At 40.3% G+C, this 22,083-nt stretch overlaps 1 protein-coding gene across 10 annotated transcripts in view; it reads right to left on the bottom strand.

Annotated features, from left to right (window-relative positions):
- LCLAT1 (lysocardiolipin acyltransferase 1) overlaps positions 1 to 22,083 on the bottom strand; it is a 205,949-nt gene that overhangs the window by 107,301 nt on the left and 76,565 nt on the right. For 5 of the 10 annotated variants that reach the window (XM_073338649.1, XM_073338646.1, XM_073338651.1 and 2 more), the window contains 2 exons: positions 13,582 to 13,750; positions 4,112 to 4,310 (listed from right to left, as the gene is read on the bottom strand). The exons of 1 other annotated variant lie outside the window; for it this stretch is intronic. In XM_073338649.1, the coding sequence (XP_073194750.1) occupies positions 4,112 to 4,310; positions 13,582 to 13,746 (364 nt within the window). In that variant the 5' untranslated portion in view covers positions 13,747 to 13,750. Of the gene's footprint in view, positions 1 to 4,111; positions 4,311 to 4,815; positions 4,881 to 13,581; positions 13,751 to 22,083 lie in introns of those variants that run through there. 4 more of the 10 variants (XM_073338653.1, XM_073338654.1, XM_073338652.1 and 1 more) reach the window with 3 other exon arrangements.

The raw sequence follows: 22,083 nt of genomic DNA, 5'->3' as shown, positions 1-22,083 counted from the left end.
AAGACTTTTCTTCAGCTATTAGTACCAATTAAAAGCCTTTCATATCACATGGTAGGGCCATGGGAGTAAAATATGAGATTTTCTACACTGCCTGGCTGAATGTATAATTAGACTCCTTGGCCACAATTTCCTACTGATATTTATCACAAGATCTACTGAATATACATTTGCAGTCCTGACATGGATTTAAAAATCTGCACTGAAAAGCAAAGCACAGGATTGACATGAAGCATAAACTGCTCCCACTGATGTCTAACAATCCCTACTCTTCTGTATTTAACCATCACCAGCTTTTGCTGCTGCACTGTGTTTCAGTCAAGTTCCTATAGAAAGTCTCCATGTGCATATCTTTGCTGGATTCATGGATCTCACTTTTCATTCACTCCTTCCCAGATTCTGCACAGCATTTTCTTGCATGCTAATTTAAAGCATCTCACAGCAAGTAGCAAGTACAGCTCCAACCAGCCGAACTGTTGTAAATGAACTCCATTGTGACACAAAACTAATACCCTACTATTAGCACTGCCTTTTTAGCCGTGCATTCGATTTACTAGTCGGTCTCTAAACACAGGGCCAGAAGTATATCCCTTCTATTTTGGGGTCTATTCATTAGCTCATATTCTAATAATTCATCAAGCCTACTTTGAAGATACTCCATGTGGCTCTTCTCTAGATTAATGTACACAAAGAACATTAGTTCTTCTGCAGCTCACGTCAGGAAATTTCTTGGTATAACAGAGTAAGAAGAAAGTTAAGATTTTGCTTTAAGAACAAGAGTTTGATTAAGCTGGGGTATGTATCGCTCTGTTATCTGTTTTAGATGAAAGTGAATACCTTATTGAGTGCTGAGTGTTACTGACCTCCACAACTGTAGGCAACGTGAAGGTGGCAAAGGGTGTCTGAGACTTAATTCTCATTTCCCGACTTTTAAGGTTTTGGTTGCGTGGAGTGCATCCTGCTGTATCCTGAACTCATTAAACACACAGTTTTTGCTGTATGAATTTCCTTTCCATATATCTTACAAAATATGCAACAGTAACTAGTTACGTGTAAAATGGGCAGGAATGAGGGAGAATTCTCACAGGCTAACAAAGGAGAGGAGGCAACTATTTTGAAAGAGGTGCAGTGCCTGTCCTGCTTTGAACAAACCAACCCGCTTTACCCACAGAATTGTCCAAACTTCCCTTTTCCAAGAGTTTGGCTTTAAACTTAAAATTGCACACTTTAAATAAAGCTCTTCCCAAACTTGGCCGTTCCTCAGCTTTCCCTGCAGAACCTCCTCTATGTCAGCTATTAGTTCTCTCTGCCCCCTTAGATAAGGATTGGAAGGAACAAAATCCACTTGCTTGCATGTGTCAGCAGTAAGTATTCGTGACACTCTGTATCTCAAAATAGCACCCTGGAAACCCTATATTCACCACTGTGATATGATTATATGTTTTGTACAGTGCATGCCTTGTGAGGTATCATTTAAGAAGTCTTGATCTGTTGAACATTAATATCCTGTTGAATTGTACATACTATCATTGTATGTGAGGTTATGAAATATTGCTATATGTTTGTTTCTGAAATATGTGGTAAGTGGAAAACGCCCACAGCTAGCCTTTCATTGACAACAAAGGGGCAACTAACACTGACAAGACAGATATACATCAGGACCAGCCAGACATGTGTTGATGGCTCATCAAGAAGAATCTACTCTCCCAGAGATTCCACAGAGAAGGCACTACACAATGGGGGCTACCTAACCCCCACATCACAACAAGGATCTTTCTAGCACCTGCAGAGAAAGTGTAAATGAGGGTCAATTATATCACCACTTGGTCTCTCTCCTCCCCCATCTCAACACCTGGAAGATTGCCTGGAAGACAAGATCTCGAACTGGGGAGACTGGTCCCGGGCTGAGAAGGGAATTCAGCCTGCATTTTAAGAACTGTAAACTGCCCGGAACATCCAGTCGGGTGAGAAAAGCTGTTTGATTCAAATCTTGCTTGGTCTGTGAAAGTTTAGACTGCATTTCTATTTTTATTTCTTATGTAACCAACTTTGACCTCTATGTCTAACACTTAAAATCTATCCTTCTGTAGTTAATAAACTTATTGTAATGTTTTATCCTTACCACTAAGTTTGTCTAGAGAGCGTATGGGGAATCTGCTCAGATTACGAAGGCCGGTGCATGTCCACTTTCCTTTGACAAAGTGGCAAACTAATTAATGAGCTTGCACTGTTCAAGAGAAGGTCTTGAGCAGTGTAAGATGGTACATCACAGGGATGCAAGGGGGGCGGGGGCTTGGGAACTTGGCTGGAGTCTCTCCGTGTATAAATCATGAGTGGCTTAGAAAGCATTCATGCAAGTTAGGTAGATGTGTGCCTCCACATGTTGATGGCTGACTGATCACAGCATCTAGAGGGGTTTGCCGCTTATCACTAGCACAGCATTATGAGAGCGCGCCCAGGACGAAGAGTTTAAGGGGACTCAGAGGTCCCACAGTTTCAGGTTCTACCCCAGGGGTATGTCACAATATTCTGCATTTTTTTTGAAGTGTTCAAGCATTTGAATTTAGGCTGGCTCAGCATGGGAGCCTTGTAATCCTATGCAGAGTCTTTTAACCTTCTATTCTGCTACAGTGTTATATTAAAGTCAGATCATGCACTGAATTAAGACCATCACAACTATGGTGTAAGGTAAGGATGCAGTCTAACTGAAATCTCCTGCTTTGATCAATATGGTGTTAGCTCCATGTCATTTAAAAATAAATTACTGTTCCTGAAATTATAACGGACATACACAAGAGACTGCTATGTGTTTTGGAAGGGACATTTAGATGTGTGGAATTATTGTACACTGAAGACTGGACTGAAAAGCTACCTTCAGAGCCTCCTAATAACCTCTTAGCCTTTTTGTTCACTGACAAACATGACTGGAAGGCATGGATAACCTCCAATCTCAGGATCTGTTCTTCAAATGTATGTTTAGAGAATTCTAATTCTGTCAAACCCTGAATGTTATAAAAATATACAGTACTTAACTGGGAGAATATCCTTTGGATCCGCATGCCTACTGTACACATGGACCATGTCCTAAAATTCCTTTGGAAAATATCATAGAAGCAAACAAACAAGTACAGCTGTCACTTGAAGATAAAAATATGCCCATTCTAATTTACTTCCAAATCATTTTTCAAATTATGAAAAAAATTCAAAATCTTTTGTAATGCAATACAAGAGTACAAGATGCATCTACTATATCCTGACTTATTGTAACTTAAAAGAATAAACAACTATTTACTCTACCACAGAATTTATATATATTGGTCGAAAACATCGCTTACACAGTCACAATTTTATTTAAACCGTGTTTTTTTTTTTAAGTAATTTTGGTGTGGCACAATATGAGAGCTCCCCCTACTGCTCAGCAAATCACTCACTATTCCCAGAATTATATGTACTACTGCCAAAAATTATCTGTTCAAGTACATGGACTGATAAAAGGGAATCACAAATTAGGTTACCCTTTGGACTTCAGAAAGCTGATACATATCCTGTACAAAGTAATTTTGTGAGAGATGTCAAACAAATCTAATAAAAATTAATAAAATGCAAAAAGACATGTTTAGTTCAGATAAATCTGCATATTTATTCTGAAACGACTTGCATGAAAAATTATTTCAAATCAGCCAAAAAAATTATCTGTTCAGTATCTTCAGCCCAAACCAGTTTCTGGCCTACGTCACTGTAACAATTTCAAACAAAAGGACAAAACTAAGCTATTTAATATACTGTACAGTGTATTTCTGTCACCTGAATTTAAAACTACAGCTATTACAAAGAACACTGTTTTCTGACCTGTCCACAAGAAGCTTTAAAAACAAAAAAACCACACACAACAACACCACCACCACCACCACAACAACACACACACTCACTCTTTTGGTAGCACATGCTAGTTAATGAAACAAGAAGCCTGACAAGTGCAGCTGTACAGAGTGGGAAAACGCTGATCTTAAATTTGAAGTAGAAGCTAAGAGGAGGTTAGGGTGGTATTAGAAAAGCAAAATATTGTATTTTATTACTAATTCTCTTTTATCCATTAAAACTGTAGATGACCTACCAAATCCTGGAACGCTTTTGAGACTGGATTTGAGACAGATTTTTTCTAGTCTGAGGTAGCTGTATCGCAGCAGGCAATTCCATAGGAACATCCAGTCCATTCGTGTCCGGTGGTTCATGATGATGACACTTCTTTCTCCGGGGATGAACCCATCACCTGTTATAACCACCTTTGCGCCAAACACCATCTCCAGCAAAGCCTAGAAGAAAGATTTTGATATTATGACTTTCCACTCGAGGCGGAGGGAGGAAGGGAAGCAAGTCTGTTAGTCTATTAACAACAGATATAAATTTTCATTGACTAATTTCTTAACACACAACTTCATTAGAAAACAGTGAACTTCTCTCAACTGTTTTCTTATTGAAGGTCAGTCATTTTTTACACAATAGCTCTCTGCTATTGTCCCTAATTAAAGAGGTGGAATCGATAATCAGAACTTCTCAAATAGCCACTCTTTGCTGATCTGGATATCATATACAAATACCTTTTTTGCCTAAAAATAATCTTTTTTAAAATGAGTTGTGAACCCAATAGTGTATTGCACTGGTATGTGGGAATCAAAATGCAGGTTTTAATGTGATCCAGCAGGGTCTGGAGCATTGCAGGGCAAAAATTCCCTAGCAGAAAAGGGAAAGTGCCTCATGTATCATGTGAGTGACTGAACGGTCAATACTAGCATGGCATTGAAGAGCTCTAGAACGTACCAAGTCATGCCCTCAGCCAGAAGGGTCAACACGACAGCATGCTTCACTCTCATCCCCAAGAATGGCTAGAAGTGAAGACAGAAAATGAGTCTGAAAATGGGAAATCCCAGACAAACTTGAACACACTGTGATGGACTGATTTATGTCAGTTTCAAATTGTGACAATTACAACAGCCTGGTGACCATCCATTAGGGTGACTCAGCCACTTCTATTGCACAATAAAAGAAAGCCTTTTTTTAAAAAATAACCTACCACTCACCTAATTACAGTGAAAAGAGCAATTTGTGAAAAAGTAAAACAACCAAAGTGGAAAAGTGCTTTCAAGCTCATATGTCCTTGATACAAAATGGAAAACTTCGGACTCAAAAAAAAAAAAGAGGCGAGAATGCAAGATTGGGAGTCTGGAGATTCCGGTTTCTGTCTGTGACTCTGCCACTGGCGTGCTATGAGTCCTTAGACAATTTAACTCCTGTGTCTCAGCATGTCTCATTTGTAACACTGGTACAATGCTTATATTTGCAAATAGCTTGAGATCCCTGGATGAAAAGCACTATATAATAAGTCCCAAATATAATGACAAGTGACTCAACCAACTATAGTACAGGCAACTTGTTGGTGTTAAAGGATAGTAATGAACAATTGTAAAAGTAGAGCAAGTTACGTGCCTCAGAGTGGAAAACAGTTAAGATGTATTGATTGCAGTGTGTGATCTTTCTCATCGCTAAAACTAATTTAATTTTCTGTTGGATGGGTTTGATAAACATATTAGATGTTGACCAAATTGATGAAAGTGTGTACATATATCACTTAAACAATAAGAGAGCTGTGTGCTCTCTGCCAGGTGTTATCAGTCTTGAGGAAACCCTGAAGCAGGAGAAAGTCCCTGGGAAGTGGGGAAGAAGGGGCTTAATATAGGCTTAAGGGAGTTAATCAACAAGAAAAAGCAGTCAGTTTGACAAAAATTGTTATCCGCTTTTTCAGCTCCTTCAGGGTTCTGAAGCACAGATTGTGTTTATACATATTTTAAATTAAAAATTCATTTCTCAAAACAAGAAGAAAATTTTGGAAACCCAAGCTATTTTGTGGGTTTGTGAAAATGTTTGGGAAGGTAACACAGAAAAGGAAATTTAGCCAGTCTGCTACCATGCAATAATGTATCTGAAGGAGTCAAACAGATTGTTCCCGCATCCAAAGTAATGGTCAAATTATGATGAATATTCCCTACATAGTAATATTTCCCTAAGGAAATAAGTGCCACACCATGAATTGCTTATAACTCTGAAATACTTATTAATTACTTTAAATTCTATTTTTACAGAATTAGATGAAAACACTAATTATTGGATCATTTTAAAAATAAATCATCTGAACTTCCTGCAATTAAAGTCTATGAGAAACACTAATAGTTCTCTATATCTTATTAATGAGACATTAGCAGCTTTCATTCTAAGCATTTTAAAAACATTCTAAGCAAATTACAATATTGGCCACACACTGTTCTAATAACAATTCTATTTATGAGATTCTTCTCAGACTAAAGCAGCTCTGCCACATCTGAAGAGATGTAGGATAAAATTTTCAGAAGTGCCTACGTGACTTAGAAGCCTAAGTATCATTTTAATAAGTGATTAGAAACTTAAGAACCTAAGTAGAGCTGGTTGGAACATTTTCAACTAAATGGAATTTTGCCAAAAGGACAGGTTTCTACCTTGTGTAGTCACTGGAATTCTTCGAGATGTGTCCCCTTATGGGCATGCCACTTGAGGTGTACACATACTGCATGCGCCTTCAATTAGAGATTTTCAGTAGCAGTGGTCATTTGGCTCGTGCAAACATCCTACACATTCTCCTGTCCTGTACCAAGGATATACAGGGCCACGCAGATTAAATGCCCTCAGTTCCTTCTGCACTGCAAAGCCCCAAGATGAGAATCCGAAGCAGAGGAGAAAGAGGGTGGGTAGTGGAACACCTGTAGGGACACACAGGTTGGAGAACTTCAGTTACCGAACAAGCTACGTAACCTCTTTTTCTTCAAGTAGTGTCCCTATGGGTGTTCCACTTGAGGTCACTCCCTAGCTGCACCCTTTAAAGGAAGGAGGTTCTTTGGAGCTCGGTCTAAGACTGTCTATAGGACTATAGAGCCAAAGACAGCATCTGCTTGGGATGCATCAAGCAAGGCATAGTGTGACAAGTATGTGTGAATCAAAGGCCATGTAGCAGTCTTGCAAATTTCTGTAATAGACGCGCCCTCCAGCAGGGCTACAGATGTGGAGTACGATCTTGTAGAATGAACGATGACTTTGGGGGGCAGGATATGTTAGCATCCACACAAGAGGTGAGTATGTAAACAGAAACCCCCACTTAGAAAGCCTCTGGGTAGTCACAGCAACCCCTATAGTTTTGTTCACAACAGAAACAAACAACCCTAGGGAGGATCAAAAAAGTCTAGTCCTGTCCAGATAATTAAACCAATGCTCTCCTGACATAAAAGTTATGAAGGATCACTTCGTGTTTTGACCAGCGAGGCTTGGGGTAGAATACTGGGAGATGAATTGATATGAAAATCCGAAGTAACTCTGGGTTAAAAGTATGGATGTGGTCAAAGAGAAACCATCTTTGAAAAAGACAGCATATAGAGGATCAGTCATGAAGTGTGCCAAAAGTACATGCTGCCACATGCCCGAGAAGTTGCAGACATCATCAGATGTGACAGTGTAAGGAATCTATTGTCTAGCAATAAACTCTGGCTGTGGAGATGTCCAGCATGGTCCCTATAAACTCTAACCTCTGAATCAGTGGGAAGGAGGATTTCATGAAGGTGAGCTGGAAACCAACTGTTTAACAGAATCATAGTACTGAATGCCAGTCTGATGGTGAAGGAACATCCCTTAAGAAACCAATCAGCAAGGGAAGGGAAGTCTATTACTCCCCACTGAGAAGTTTTAAAGCCACCACTGCCATGAGTTTTGTGAATACCCTGGGAGTAGTGCCTATCCTGAAGGGAAGGACCTGATATTTGTAATGGTCCTGCCCCACCATGAAGTGCAGAAATTCTTGTGAGAAGGGTGTATTGTGATATGAAAATATGAATCCTGAAGGCTGAGGATCACGAAGCAGTCCCCGGGATCCAGAGATGGGATGATGACTGAGAATGTCGCCATCTTGACTCCAAGGTATTCAGCATCCATAGATCTAGAATTGGTCTCCATCCATTCTTCTTTTTGGGAATTAAGAAGTACTTAGAATAATGCCTTCTCCCCTTGTGTGGAGTGGGAACTGGTTCTACTGCTCCTACACAGAGACGGGACAGAGCCTCTTGCTTTCAGAGAGGTACCTGAAGAGGGATGAGGAAAGAGCCATGGAGTGGAACTGAATGGAGTTTCCCAAAGTTATAACCTCCAAGACCCATCTGTCAGAGGTAATCTGCTCTTCTAAGGCGTGAAAATGGGAGAGACCATTCCCAAAAGGAGGAAAGTTGCCTGGTGTAAGATGGTGCAACAAAGGTCTGAAATCAGCATATTGTGGCCCTTGACCAAGGAGTCAAAAGGTACATTTGGCCGTCATTAGCTGCTGAGTCGAGTTTGCTGTAGCAGTTGAAGATTCTCCCCTTTGAAACGCGTTTTTTTCTTCCCTAGGTGCTCCAAAGTTCTATGGAAAGTGGAGAATTGAGAAGGAGATTATCTTTGCGCCACCTGAGATAGATTAAGCCTCTTTTTGTTTACAGGCTTATATATATATATCTATTTATATATATAAATCCAGCAAACAAAGGATCACCCTGGAGAGCTTCAAAGTATTCACCGAATTATACATGGTGTCACTGACCATGAAAGGAACCACTGAAAGGGACTGACGTCTTGATACCCTGCATAACAGCCATAACAATGGAATAAGCTTTCATATCAGCCACATCCAGAGAAGCCTGCAGGGTTGTTCTAGTCAAGAGCCACCCTTCTGCAATGGAGGCTTGGAACTGTTCTTTGTGCTGTTGTGGTAGATGTTCGATGAAAGAGCTAAACTTAATTTAATTAACGTGACTGTATTTTGCCAGAATCAACAGAAAGTTAGCAATTTGAAATTGTGAAGTAGCAAAAGAGTAACTCTTGCACCCCAATACTCCAGGGATTTGTGGTCCTTGTCATGGGGTGTAGTCTCCAAACAGTCGCCAAACCAACCTGATCTCCTTCTTTGAGAGAGTAACAGATTTTTTAGATAAAGGAAACGCAGTGGATCTAATTTACTTAGATTTTAGTAAGGCGTTTGATACTGTGCCACATGGGGAATTATTAGTTAAATTGGATAAGATGGGCATCAATAGGAAAATTGAAAGGTGGATAGGGAATTGGTTAAAGGGGAGACTACAACGGGTCCTACTGAAAGGTGAACTGTCAAGTTGGAGGGAGGTTACCAGTGGAGTTCCTCAAGGATCAGTTTTGGGACCAATCTTATTTAATCTTTTTATTACTGACCTGGGCACAAAAAGTGGGAGTGTGCTAATAAAGTTTGCAGATGATACAAAGCTGGGAGGTATTGCTAATTTAGAGAAGGACAGGGATACCCTACAGGAGGATCTGGATGACCTTGTAAACTGGAGTAATAGGAATAGGATGAAATTTAATAGTGAGAAGTGTAAGGTCATGCATTTAGGGATTAATAACAAGAATTTTAGTTATAAGCTAGGGACGCATCAACTAGAAGTAACGGAGGAGGAAAAGGACCTTGGAGTATTGGTTGATCATAGGATGACTATGAGCTGCCAATGTGATATGGCTGTGAAAAAAGCTAATGTCGTCTTGGGATGCATCGGGAGAGGTATTTCCAGTAGGGATAAGGAGGTTTTAGTACCGTTATATAAGGCACTGGTGAGACCTCACCTGGAATACTGTGTGCAGTTCTGGTCTCCCATGTTTAAGAAGGATGAATTCAAACTGGAACAGGTACAGAGAAGGGCTACTAGGATGATCCGAGGAATGGAAAACTTGTCTTATGAAAGGAGACTCAGGGAGCTTGGCTTGTTTAGCCTAACTAAAAGAAGGTTGAGGGGAGATATGATTGCTCTCTATAAATATATCAGAGGGATAAATACCAGAGAGGGAGAGGAATTATTTAAACTCAGTAGCAATGTGGACACAAGAACAAATGGATATAAACTGGCCACTAGGAAATTTAGATTAGAAATTAGACGAAGGTTTCTAACCATCAGAGGAGTGAAGTTTTGGAATAGCCTTCCGAGGGAAGTAGTGGGGGCAAAAGATCTATCTTGCTTTAAGATTAAACTCGATAAGTTTATGGAGGAGATGGTATGATGGGATAACATGGTTTTGGTAATTAAATATTCATGGTAAATAGGCCCAATGGCCTGTGATGGGTTTTTAGATGGGGTAAGATCCAAGTTACCCGGGAAAGAATTTTCTGTAGTATCTGGCTGATGAATCTTGCCCATATGCTCAGGGTTTAGCTGATCGCCATATTTGGGGTCGGGAAGGAATTTTCCTCCAGGGCAGATTGGAAGGCCCTGGAGGTTTTTCGCCTTCCTCTGTAGCATGGGGCACGGGTCACTTGCTGGAGGATTCTCTGCTCCTTGAGGTCTTCAAACTACAATTTGAGGACTTCAATAGCACAGATATAGGTGTGAGGTCTTTTTTAGGAGTGGTGGGTGAAATTCTGTGGCCTGCATTGTGCAGGAGGTCAGACTAGATGATCATAATGGTCCCTTCTGACCTAAATATCTATGAATCTATTAATCTAAACAGTATTGCCTCTGACACTCATTTACTGTGTTCACATCTAGAGGATTTGGTTCAGTGTGGGGAAAATAAGAAGTTCAAGCCCTTTATATGGGACATAATACTTTTTGTCTGGTCTTTTTGCCATTGGGTGGTGGTGGGGAGACACAATAGCAGGAGACTGACACATGGACTTGGCAGGTTTTAATAGTGCTTCATTTATACGGAAGGCAACCCATGCTGAAGATGATGTCTGCAAGACATCAAGCCATTTGTGCGATGTTTCCTGCACTTCCTCTAATGGGATCTGAAGGGTGTCTGCTGCCCTCTTCATTGGATCTTGGAAGTATTTTAAATCATCAATGTGATACAGGGGGGACAATAGCCTCATCTGGGGAGAAAGAAGTTCAAAGGAGGTGCAGGTTCCAGGTAGTCAAATGTAGGTAGTCAGCAGAACCCTGAACAAAAATTTGGGAATCTGAAGAACCCTCCTCTTCATAGAGTGGTGGAGGAGGAATCAGCCATCTTTCATAATGTATTGGTACCAGGGAGGTAGGCAATCCCGGTGAAAGGGGGGATACCAGGATAATGCTGATTGTGGTACCAGGAATCTTGACTTCAATAGAAGAGACTCAGGTTCCTCGGAAATAAGCAGGTCCTTTGAGAACCGGAACTCTTGCGGTACTGGGTGAGCCAGCATGGTGACTTGGTACGTCCCAGCCATAGAAGTGAGAGATACTGAGTGTTTTATTAACTGTTCCGGAACCTGCTGTACCAATAGTCTAGGTACCGACGAGGCTGTGGAAGATGTGGAGCATACTGCCTTCTTAGTACAGTGCTGAGGATCAGTAGACTCTAGTCCAAGTTTCAATGGTACCAATGGCTTCAATACTGAGTGATGGGTACTGTTCAATGGTACCAATGGCTTCAATACTGAGTGATGGGTACATTGGAAGCAGATGAGGACTTAGATACAGAAGATTCCTCAGTACCGAGACTGCTTGAAGCCTTTGTGGAAACTTTGCAGGGCTTAGGCTCCTTGGAGTCATAGACCTTTTCAAATGGCCTCTCTGAGGAGACCTGGCCCCACTCCTCTTGGATGAAGGTCTTCCAGATTTGCTTGCAGGTCTATCCCTTGAAGACCTGGGGGGACAAGTGAGCCATGGAAGTTGATAGGGCACTGCAGTTGCTCAGTGGCCGATGTCTGGGGGCGGGAGGCGCACAAGGCTGGATATGATGCAGGATGAAGACCAAGCTCCATTATAAGGAGTCAGAGCTTTATTTCTGTCTTTCCTTAAGGGCTCTTTAAGATAGTTCTCAGCAATACTTCTAACTACCACAGCTACTATTTCCAGATACTAAGCTGCCACTCACATTGAAATTTTAATACATAATAGTATTCTAAGTTGAAGGGACATTTTAGGGAAAAAAATCTTAAAAGCAGCTATGTCATAATCAGTATTGGAAACTTTGGAGCTTCTATGGATTTCCAAACACAAAAACACCAACTCTACAATTGAATGGAAATTTGGTACCTAGTTTCTTGAGTTAGCTATTTTAAGAAATCTGGTAGACAAGCACAGGGTCAGACTTCTGACATTATTACTACCAACTGAATTTGAAACATGTCCACAAAAGATTAAAGTGGCCTATACTATTCAACTATTAACGGGAAATGTTTTTGTCCAGCTGTTAATTTTTAATTCCTGATTTTGTAGCATGGTAATAATCCTTGTAATGGTGGGAAGAATAAACAAACTATGAGCTGCACATAAAGTAGCCCAAATACTTCAAGGCAGAGAAAATAGAAACTGATCTGTACTCAATAAAGATATTAATCTTCCTATGGAGGAATGGATGCCTTGGAAGCAACAAAGTGCTGATAGCCATAGTAGCATTTTATTTCAGAAAGATTAAAAGACCTCCTGAGATTCTGTTCATTACCTGAAGGGAAAAAGCCTCTTCACAATTAGGAAACATCAAATGGTGCATTTGCATGTGCAAATGCCCTCAAAAGACAACACAAACTGAGGGAAGGGGCACAAAAAAGCAGAAGAACCACTGTACTGATTAAGCCCAGCCATAGGGACACAGCTAGGTCCTGTCCACAGTAACTTTCAGTACTGTAACAGAGTCAGAGGAAAGTGTGTTGTTAATGGGTCTGCTGACTCTTATAGCTGTAGAGTAACCAAGGAAAAAGTCACTTCTGAGACAAGGTTCCTTTTGCTGACCTGATATTATCTGCCTTTGTAATTTGGCTGGAGGAACTAAAATGCTTGTGTAGATCCTAAAAGGATTAAACTAAGAACAGCTAAGGTCACCAACATGTATCCAAGCATGATTCTTAGGAGCTTGGGGCATGGGAAAGAGACCCTCTCTAGTAAGTTCTGAAGTAAAAAACACCTGTTCACTAGTACTCCAGCCATTCTCACTAAGCAGCATCACTTACTTCCAAGCAGTTAAGTACTATATTATGCTCTGTTCTCTTTGGTTCGCTGAGCTACTCCACCATGTCCCCTCTTACAACCCTGCTTTGGGCCTTGATCAAATCATTCTTTTTCAAAACTCAAAACAGATTTTTTTTAAAAAAAAAGTCACATGATCAGATATCCACTTGTTGTTGTGATTGCAGCTGCACTGCTTTGGGGAGATTGGATGAGGGTTGGGGTAGAGGAAAGAAAGGAAGGAAAAGTAGGAATTAATCACTGAAGGATAAAAGTGCCAAAAAGGAGAGAAGCTTTAACTGAACGGTATTCTCATTGAGAGTAATACTAAAAGTTTGATATGTTGTATGTATGTACGTACAAGAGGGATAGTTCCAATACTACAAGGGAGATACTTTTCATCTTCCCATGGTTCAAAGAGCGAAATCTAGTATAATACAGTGAACTCTGATCCACAGTGAATAATACTGAATAACAGTATAATACAGTGAACTAAGATCCACAAGAATCTTTTATAATGGAAAGTGTTAGGCAACTTAAATACAGGGAAACTAACAGCTCCCCCTATAATAATTACACAGACTTTGCAACTTACCACTGGGAGTGTGAGCCAGGTGGCCACAATGCGGTCCGTGACCCAGCGATACCAGGTCGGGGAGACAAACATCAAAGGTAGAAAAGGACTGAGCATGAAAATGCTCCCAAAAAAACTTGCCAAGAACAGTGCAAGTAAGAAGTATATCCCTTTCCATGACACCATGGCTCTGAAAGACAAAGTGAGCATTCAGTTAGATAAACACTTATAATTACTTTCTGCCTAGAGTACTTAATCTTCAACCATCTCACACCTACAGTTTCAGTTGGATATGGTGCTTTTCATTTTTGTCCTAAAATATTACATAATGTTGTGATGCATTATTAAATAACTGCAATGTTCTACCTCAGATATGGCAACACTTCAGTGGTATTGAGATCAACAAACACAATAATTTTAAGGTGCTTGGGACAGTAAGAGAGCCATAAAATTATATCAACTTTATCTTCAATTAGTTCCTCCATTTAATACAAAATGCGTTGCATTCTGAAGTCTCCTCAATGCTCTTTTATTAAATAAAATTACAAAGAGGACAGAAAACCAGAAGGATATTTGTCCTGTCAAACACTTTTGATCAATTGCCTCTAACACTGCCAAAATACTAAGCTTATTTGATGGGAGAGGTTAGGAGAGGGAGGTTCCTGCAAGGTTTTCCTATTTTCCCCCTTTGCTTTCTCTTCCAAAGTTACAATAACCCCTTTTTCCACCTGCAGAATGAATACATGTGGCTTTCTTCAGAACACATCAACACCCCAAGTAAAGATTAGAGGGATCAGTAAAGAGCAACACAAAGTGTTATTCCCCGTGACACTGTATAGGGACTAAATGAACTTCCTCTGCAACATTCCAAGCCCACTCTGGCCAACGGAGCTTGTGACCCAGTTTGAAGCTCCTTCCACATTTCTACTGGTCCTATCTGTTATTTTCCAGATTATGCCATCAGATGAAGAGAATCATCATCAGAAGGTTGCAATGTCTCACTATAGCTAACTTCTGATCTTTGCATACATAAGAGGGCCTTTGGTTTTATAAATCAGTAGTCTAGACTTAAAATATTCTAGTGTCCATGCTATTTTTTATAAATCTAAACTATATAATGCAGAGAGATTCTTAATGGATTAGTGTAGAACAATCAACGCAAACCCCAAGGGTTTCTGTTGGCTCCGAGCCTTTCCAATTTAGCAGACACCATGCTACGACAAAACAAATCTGGAAATGTTGTCTAAATTAGAATCTAAAAATAGTCTGTTTTCAGCTATTTAGGACCAAATTGTTTGTTTCTGAGATGAACGGTTAAGTAGAAGTCAGATTTCTCAGCCACTTTACTAAATTCCTCTCCAACAGGCAGTTTTAGGAATTATAAAAGAGCTCAGACAGACAATCACTTAGGATAAGGAAAACAGGAAGCTGGACCTTTCAATTTTAAAATGAGCAATGGAAAAGTAAGCCATTAAGCCTTGTACACTGCAATACACATATTTGATGTTAAGCATCTTTTCAAGCCTTATTTATATTCCATAGCAGCAATAATAATCAAACATTAAGGTTGCTCTGTACACAACCTCTAATTAAAGCTTCAGACACCTAGAACTAAACCTAACAAAGACCACAGTACAGTTGTACTGACAAAATTATTAAAGTGCCTATCTTTAATACTTTGATAAAAGAGAATTCATATTAAATGTCCAAGATATAGTGGCACTATTCTGACAGTGACAATACTGAAAGCATACAATAATGAAATGTTACAAGCTGCTACATATATCTAGTTAAGGCTATAAAATTGCATATGTTGCGTTTGAGAAAAAGTAGTGACCATGTAATTAAGGACTGTCATAAAGCATTCACAAAAGAGTGCAGGGTTAAGGTCATGCATGCAAACTTAGCTTCGGTATTTCATGGTGTTGCTCTAAAATTCTACAGAGACCAGGTTTAAGACCTTTTCTTCTGTCACCTTCAATTATTTGAACTGGACCCACAGTTTCACAGAATTTTTTTTCACTCACTCAAGCAGGCGTATCCTGGGGAAATAACTCTGAATTGAGGTTGCCTTCCTGGAGCGTATGCCCAGTCATATAACCAAGATCAATTAAAAAAACAATTTAGGATTAATTCTCAAATTTTAAACTGTTGCTGCTGGTATCACCTGAACAGCACTGTCATGCAAAAGCATCTCCCCATCTACACTGTGTTATGGAGTTTCTCTGTCTTTGAAGAAGCTACACGGGAACAAATTGAAGTAATGGTAGCGGGGGAGATGGGAAAATTAAAGAAGCCAAGGGAAGTCAAGGAAGGAAAGAAAAAAAAAATACAGGAAGCAAAAAAGGTTAGAGAGAGACACACAGAGATGAGAAGACAGAAGTAAACATGCTAACTGTAGTTGGACTGGAAGAAGAAAAAGCTTACTGAATGTTAAGAGCCCTGTCCCCTGTATGGCTTAGATTCCCTTAGCAATATGACAATGAAATTAAAGACCTTGAGACAGATCTTCAGCTTTGCTATGTCTCCTGCACACTCTTCCAGTTGCAAAAAGGGTCTTAAAGCTGCCCAGAGCAGACAGATAGGGATTCCCCAAGCACAGAGATATGCCTGTGTGACATGAAGCTGGAATCAACTCAAATTTCCCCCAAATACTTAAGAGGCAGTGGCCACACTACTCTTTCAGTAGAAAGATTGCTTGGGGTGGAAACTACATGTCCCTCTCTCACCAGCTTGTAGAAAAATTCCAAAAATTCAACCATTTAAACTGCAGTTTATTTCCCATTTTCTTTAGTGTTGGAACAGGTAATTCGTTGGCTTACTCCCACCCCTTTCTAAAATTTTAGGAGAAGTCCTGAACTTTTCCATCAAAACATTTTTGGATTATGCAGATACTATTCTTGCCTTCAGGTATACTTTTCTAGATGAAGACTACAGTCAACCACTACCCATTACTGATACTGTTTTAGTGAGGATTTCACTTCTATCTACATCTCAACATTTTCTGCCCTTCAGTATGCTTCATTGTGTTTATACAGACAAAACACACGCTGATTTTGAAGTCCACTGAAATTGCCTAATTAAAAGGGACAAAAAAGCCTTTTATTTCATTACTTGGATTCTATTTATCTATAATGTGTAAGGCCCCACCAAATTCACGGTCCATTCTGGTCAATTTCATGGTCATAGGATTTTAAAAATCATAAATGTCATGATTTCACGGTGCTGTAATTGTAGGGGTCCGACCCAAAAAGGAGTTTGGGGGGGTCACAAAGTTATTGTGGCGGGGGGGTTGCGGTACTGCTACTCTTACTTCTGCGCTGCTGCTGGCAGCGGCAGTGCATTCAGAGCTAAGCCACTGGAGAGCGGCAGCTGCTGACTAGTAGCCCACATCTGAAGGCAGAGCCGCTGCCAGCAGCAGTGCAGAAGTAAGCGTGACATGGTATTGTATTGCCACCCTTTCTTCCTGGGCTGTTGCTGGCGAGGCGCTGCCTTCAGAGCCAGGCTCCCGGCCAACAGCCGCCGCTCTCCAGCCACCCGGGTCTGAAGTCACCTTATAAGTAAGGGTTGCAATACCACAACCCCCCTAAAATAGCTTTGTGATCCCCCTGCAACTCCCTTTTGGGTCAGGACCTCCACTTCGGGAAACGCTGGCCTCCCCCATGGAAGTTCCGTGACTCGATTTTCATGGCTGTGAATTTGGTAGGGCCCTAGTATGTGGCAACAACATTACCAAACACGCTGTACAAAACGAGTATTGCTGCTTCTGCCCCTCACTTCAGCTGCTCCATTCGACAAGCTTGAGTCTACACCCACTGAAATCAATGGGCCTCCAGCAGGATTTGAATATGAATGGAATTTAAGATGATACGTATGTCAAATACTACGTACAATATATTTGCTGTCGTAAATCAGAGGTTTTACTGTTAGAAGTACCAAGGTATGTAGGTGGCAAAAATGTCTTATTTAGTAGTTTACAGACTACACAAAAAGTGCCTCTGAAGGACAGTATTCTGCTGAAGCTTCCAAGTCAAGTAAACATAGAAAGTTTAAAAGAAAAACTCAGACTATTCATGTTATGGTTATACCAATTCCTGCACAAAATATCATTGGAGGTTAAAATTTTGGGAAGGCTTCTCTTTCCAAATTAAATTAATGTATTAGGATGGTTCTTGGCATCTGGCTATAGCCCCACAGACAATATAGTGCAAATGATAGAGGGCAGGTAGAGAACAGAGAATTGTTTATTTTCCAGAGAAGCCTTTTGCTTACATTAGAATCCGAACACAGTTCAGAATGAGCAATCTAGCTCACAGGTTCTGTTACTACTTGCTATTGATGAAAAATAACTATGGAATCTCAGACAGTAAATTCACTTTATTCATGGATAGGACATTGCTCAAAACACCAGGGTTTCTATCTATATTTGCCTGTAGAAAGACCTTGCAGCCATACCACTTTGCTCTTTGATCTTGTCAGATCATATCAATTAAACAGAAATGGGCCCTACAATATTTGGATGGGAAGCCTTCTATATAAATATGGGATTTTCAATATTTCTTCAGACACAGAATATGAATTTCTAAGATGTTATCAAAAAGATAAAAAGGAAAGATGAGACAATGGAAGTGCTATGGTCACTGCATATTTTTACTGGCTTTACAAAACATAAAATTCTTAGATCGACAAAAAGGAGTCCTTAATCTTAAACAACATATACTAAAATGTATGGAGAAGATTCTGAAAAACACTAAGGGTATATCTACATTGCAATTAAAAACCCACAGCTGGCCCATGCCAGCTGACTCGGACTCATGGGGCTTGGCCTAATAGGCTGTTTAATTGCAGTGTAGACATTTGAGCTTGGGCTGGAGCCCGGGTTCTAGGACCCTACAAGGTCAGAGGGCCCCAGAGCTTGGGCTCCAGCCTTGTGTCCAAACATCTGCACCACACTTAAATAACCCCTTAGCCTTAGCCCTGTGAGCCCAAATCAACTGGCACGGGTCAGCCACAGGTGTCTAATTGCCGTGTAGACCTACTTTCAATCACATGAGAAAAGGTCTTATCCTACAAACCTTAACTAAAAAATATTACAGATAAAGTACGATTGGTGCCATTACAAGGCAGAGTTAAGATCATTTGGATACCTTAATGGTAAATTTTCACGACTTTTACATGTTTGGATTTCTTCTTAGCTTAACCTTATATCTTAATTTCATGAATTTATAATACTTGTTTTTGGAGTTAGAACATTCATATGCTTTTTATCCTGAAATTACTGATATGTATGCTCACCCCAAACTCCAGTTCAACTTTCTTTCTGTTTGAGAACAGAGATAGAGTACGGCCTCTTTAGATCACATTTAGTAGCAGGAAATAGGCACGCAAACAATAGAAAACAAATCTCTAATGTATTCCCTTAGAGTTTTGAAAAACTTCTATATTTCTTTGGTTTAGCCAATATTATCAGACTGTGTGATCACACAACAGACTATGGACTATTAAAAGAAAGACAACATAGCAAAGTACAAGAACACTAGAGAATGTTTCAACAATGGAAGTTAGAGTAGACAAGGGGAATTTTCCTTTCAGAAAGTTATAGTGCTTAAAAAGAGTCCCGATTCTCTGAGAGAGATGATGTAAGCGAGATAATATCTTTTATTGGACCAACTTCTTTTGGCAAAAGAGAGAAGCTCCACAGAGCTCTTCTTCAGGTCTGGAAAAGGTAATCAGAGGTCACAGATAAATACAAGATTGTTAAGCACAAGGAGTTAACACATGCTGCAAGAAACCAAAATGAATTGGGCAATTAATACAACTGCAGCGTAGCCCATAGAATAGGTATTTGCTAGGTAAGGCATAGGTATAAGTTAAGGCAGTAAAGTAATGAGCCTACAAGCTTCAAGACCTGTAAGACAATAGCTTAGCTAAACTAATCAAGGCCTAAAAAGCCTTAGCATAAGCAGCTAGCCACAAGTAATTCTAGATCATAAGGTATCACAAGAAAGAATACTGTAATGACTAAACTGCTGACAGGAAGATGGCACAAGATGCCAGTTGCTATCAGCTTGGGATATTTTAAGATAGCAACACCAGCAGATGTCCAACCACAAGAATGCCATGGCAACGAATTAATATATATGCTAATAAGCTTGAGGTAAAAGTTCTAGTAACCTACAGGAGAAGGGCACCCCAACATCAGTGGGGTCTGGAAGTCCAAATAAGGAAAAGGATGTGCACTAGGCATAGTTACATCAGCGTAACATATTATAAAAGCTGTATCCCGGCCTGTGTGCCATGGGAGATACCAGGCTGACAACCACTGGTGGTGGTGGTGATAATGATGATGATCGTGACAACTAACCCTTAGGTTTTTCTGCAAGGGATGATGTGAGTATATGATGCTCAGATACTCTTTCTGTATTATCTCTACCTACCTTGCTGGGCTGGAGTGTTTGTGATTTTGCTAATTGTGTTAATAAAACTACTGAAAATTCTGAAGCTTTTTCCTAAGTGTGAAGATGTTGCAACTATACATATCAGGATTCCCAATTTACAATTAATTCTAACAACACTGTGCCTGATCTTGGGACTAGAACCTTCCAAACCTCAGATTGTTAATTTGTCACTTGGGGATTCATAAGTAATCGACATAATTAACACACAATGAAAAGACAAGGCAATACAGTCATAGGACAAAGGAGAATTAATAGGTTATAGATTATTGTGATAAAACAAACTAGAGTCCTGGTCTACACTACAAAATTACTGCAGTATAACTATGTCGTTCAGGGGTGTGAATAATCCACATCCCTGAGCGACGTAGTTATACAGACCTAAACACCAATGTAGACAGCATTATGTCGATGAAAGAGTGACTCCTGCCGACATAGCTACCGCCTCTCGTGAAGGTGGAGTTATTAAGCTGATAGGAGAACTCTTTGCCATTAGCTTAGGCCTTGTCTACACTACCAAGTTTTGTCCCCAAAAACTGCCTTTTGGTGACAAAACAGCAAGAGCGTACACACTACAATGGGACTTTTGTTGCGAAAAACGCCGTTTTGGTGACAAAAAACTTCCACCCCTACGAGAGATTTTTGTCTTTACTCCTCCCTTTATTGCCAACAAACAGCCAGTGTAGACACTGCTGATTGTTTTGTCCATAGAACTGGTTTCCATCAGTACCCCACAATGCCTGCCCTGATTGCTCTGCTCAGTGTTTTGATATCTGCTACCCTGCAGGCATGCACCCGTCCTCTTTCAAAGCTCCACTTGGGGAACGAACAAAGAGCAAATAATTGGAATGCTCCTGTTCTGCCTTGCACTAGGAACACAGCAGCATGGAAAGCTCACAGAGCTATTCATGATGCTGCTCGCAGCAGCTGAGGGGGCTGTGGGAGAATTCGGAGAGAATCCCAAGATGGGCAGCGATCAGCTCTTCCTTCCCACAACACTGCACTGTGGGATACATACCCAGGGTGCATTGCTCACCCTGTTGATGGTGTCCCCAATGTGGACATGATCTGTCGACAGAGGGAGCAGGTGTGAACACCCTTCGACAATTTTTGTCGACTTTTGGGTGTTGACACAAGTTTTGTCAACAAAACTTGGTAATGTAGACAAGCCCTTAGAGCAGTGGTTCTGAACCTATTTACCATTGTGGGCCACATCCAATACTACCTGTATGGCCCTGAGGATGTCACATGGGCCGCAGCTGTGCACTGATTGGGCCGCAAGCAGCCCATGGGCCACAGGTTGAGAACGACTGGCTTAGAGCATCTTCACCAGAAGCACTACAGTGGTGCAGCTGTGCTGCTGTAAATCTGGAAGGTATACCTGCCCAGAGTCTCTACTGAGTCCATGATTTTTGGTGTCTAGCAGAGATTTGAATTTAAGCTCCCAGGCTCATCATTTGAAGGTACTATGCAGGTTTCCTTTGTAGATTAGGACAGGGAGGTCAGATATAGCATTCCACATACTTCCTAAAAATATTTTAAAGCCTTAAATATTTTAATCTAGCATTTCAAATTTCAACTATAGCTTTCAGATGTGCATTTCAAAATGGGTATTTTTAACCAGCCATGGGAGTTTGTGATTTTACTATTACAAGACAGAGATCTGGGATAAAATCTCTTCGACCAGCTGGAAGTGGCGTAGAGGCAGCAAGTATAAACCCAAAACATTTGAAAATGGCAGACAATCTTTTACCATTCTGCAAAGCTTCTCTGTCCAATCTAAAACCAAAACACTACACTCTCAATGAACTCACACAGGAAAACGATAAAAGACAAAAATACCATGCAACCTGTGGGCTAACACTTTTCACGAAGTGATCACTCTGTATTTGACTTATCAGTCCTCATCCTCAAAAGAAACCTGCACAACTCTTTTAAAAGACAAGCCAGGAAACTGAAATTCATAACTTTGCTAGAGACTAAAAATCTTGGTTTTGAAAGACACTGGCTTTATGGTTTATTACAACAATTTGTCACCCACTAAACCTCCATTTTTTCCTGTGACTCT

This window comes from Lepidochelys kempii, chromosome 3 (genome assembly GCF_965140265.1).
Source record: "Lepidochelys kempii isolate rLepKem1 chromosome 3, rLepKem1.hap2, whole genome shotgun sequence".
Taxonomy (NCBI): domain Eukaryota; kingdom Metazoa; phylum Chordata; order Testudines; family Cheloniidae; genus Lepidochelys; species Lepidochelys kempii.
This window is presented reverse-complemented; position numbering and strand designations above follow the sequence as displayed.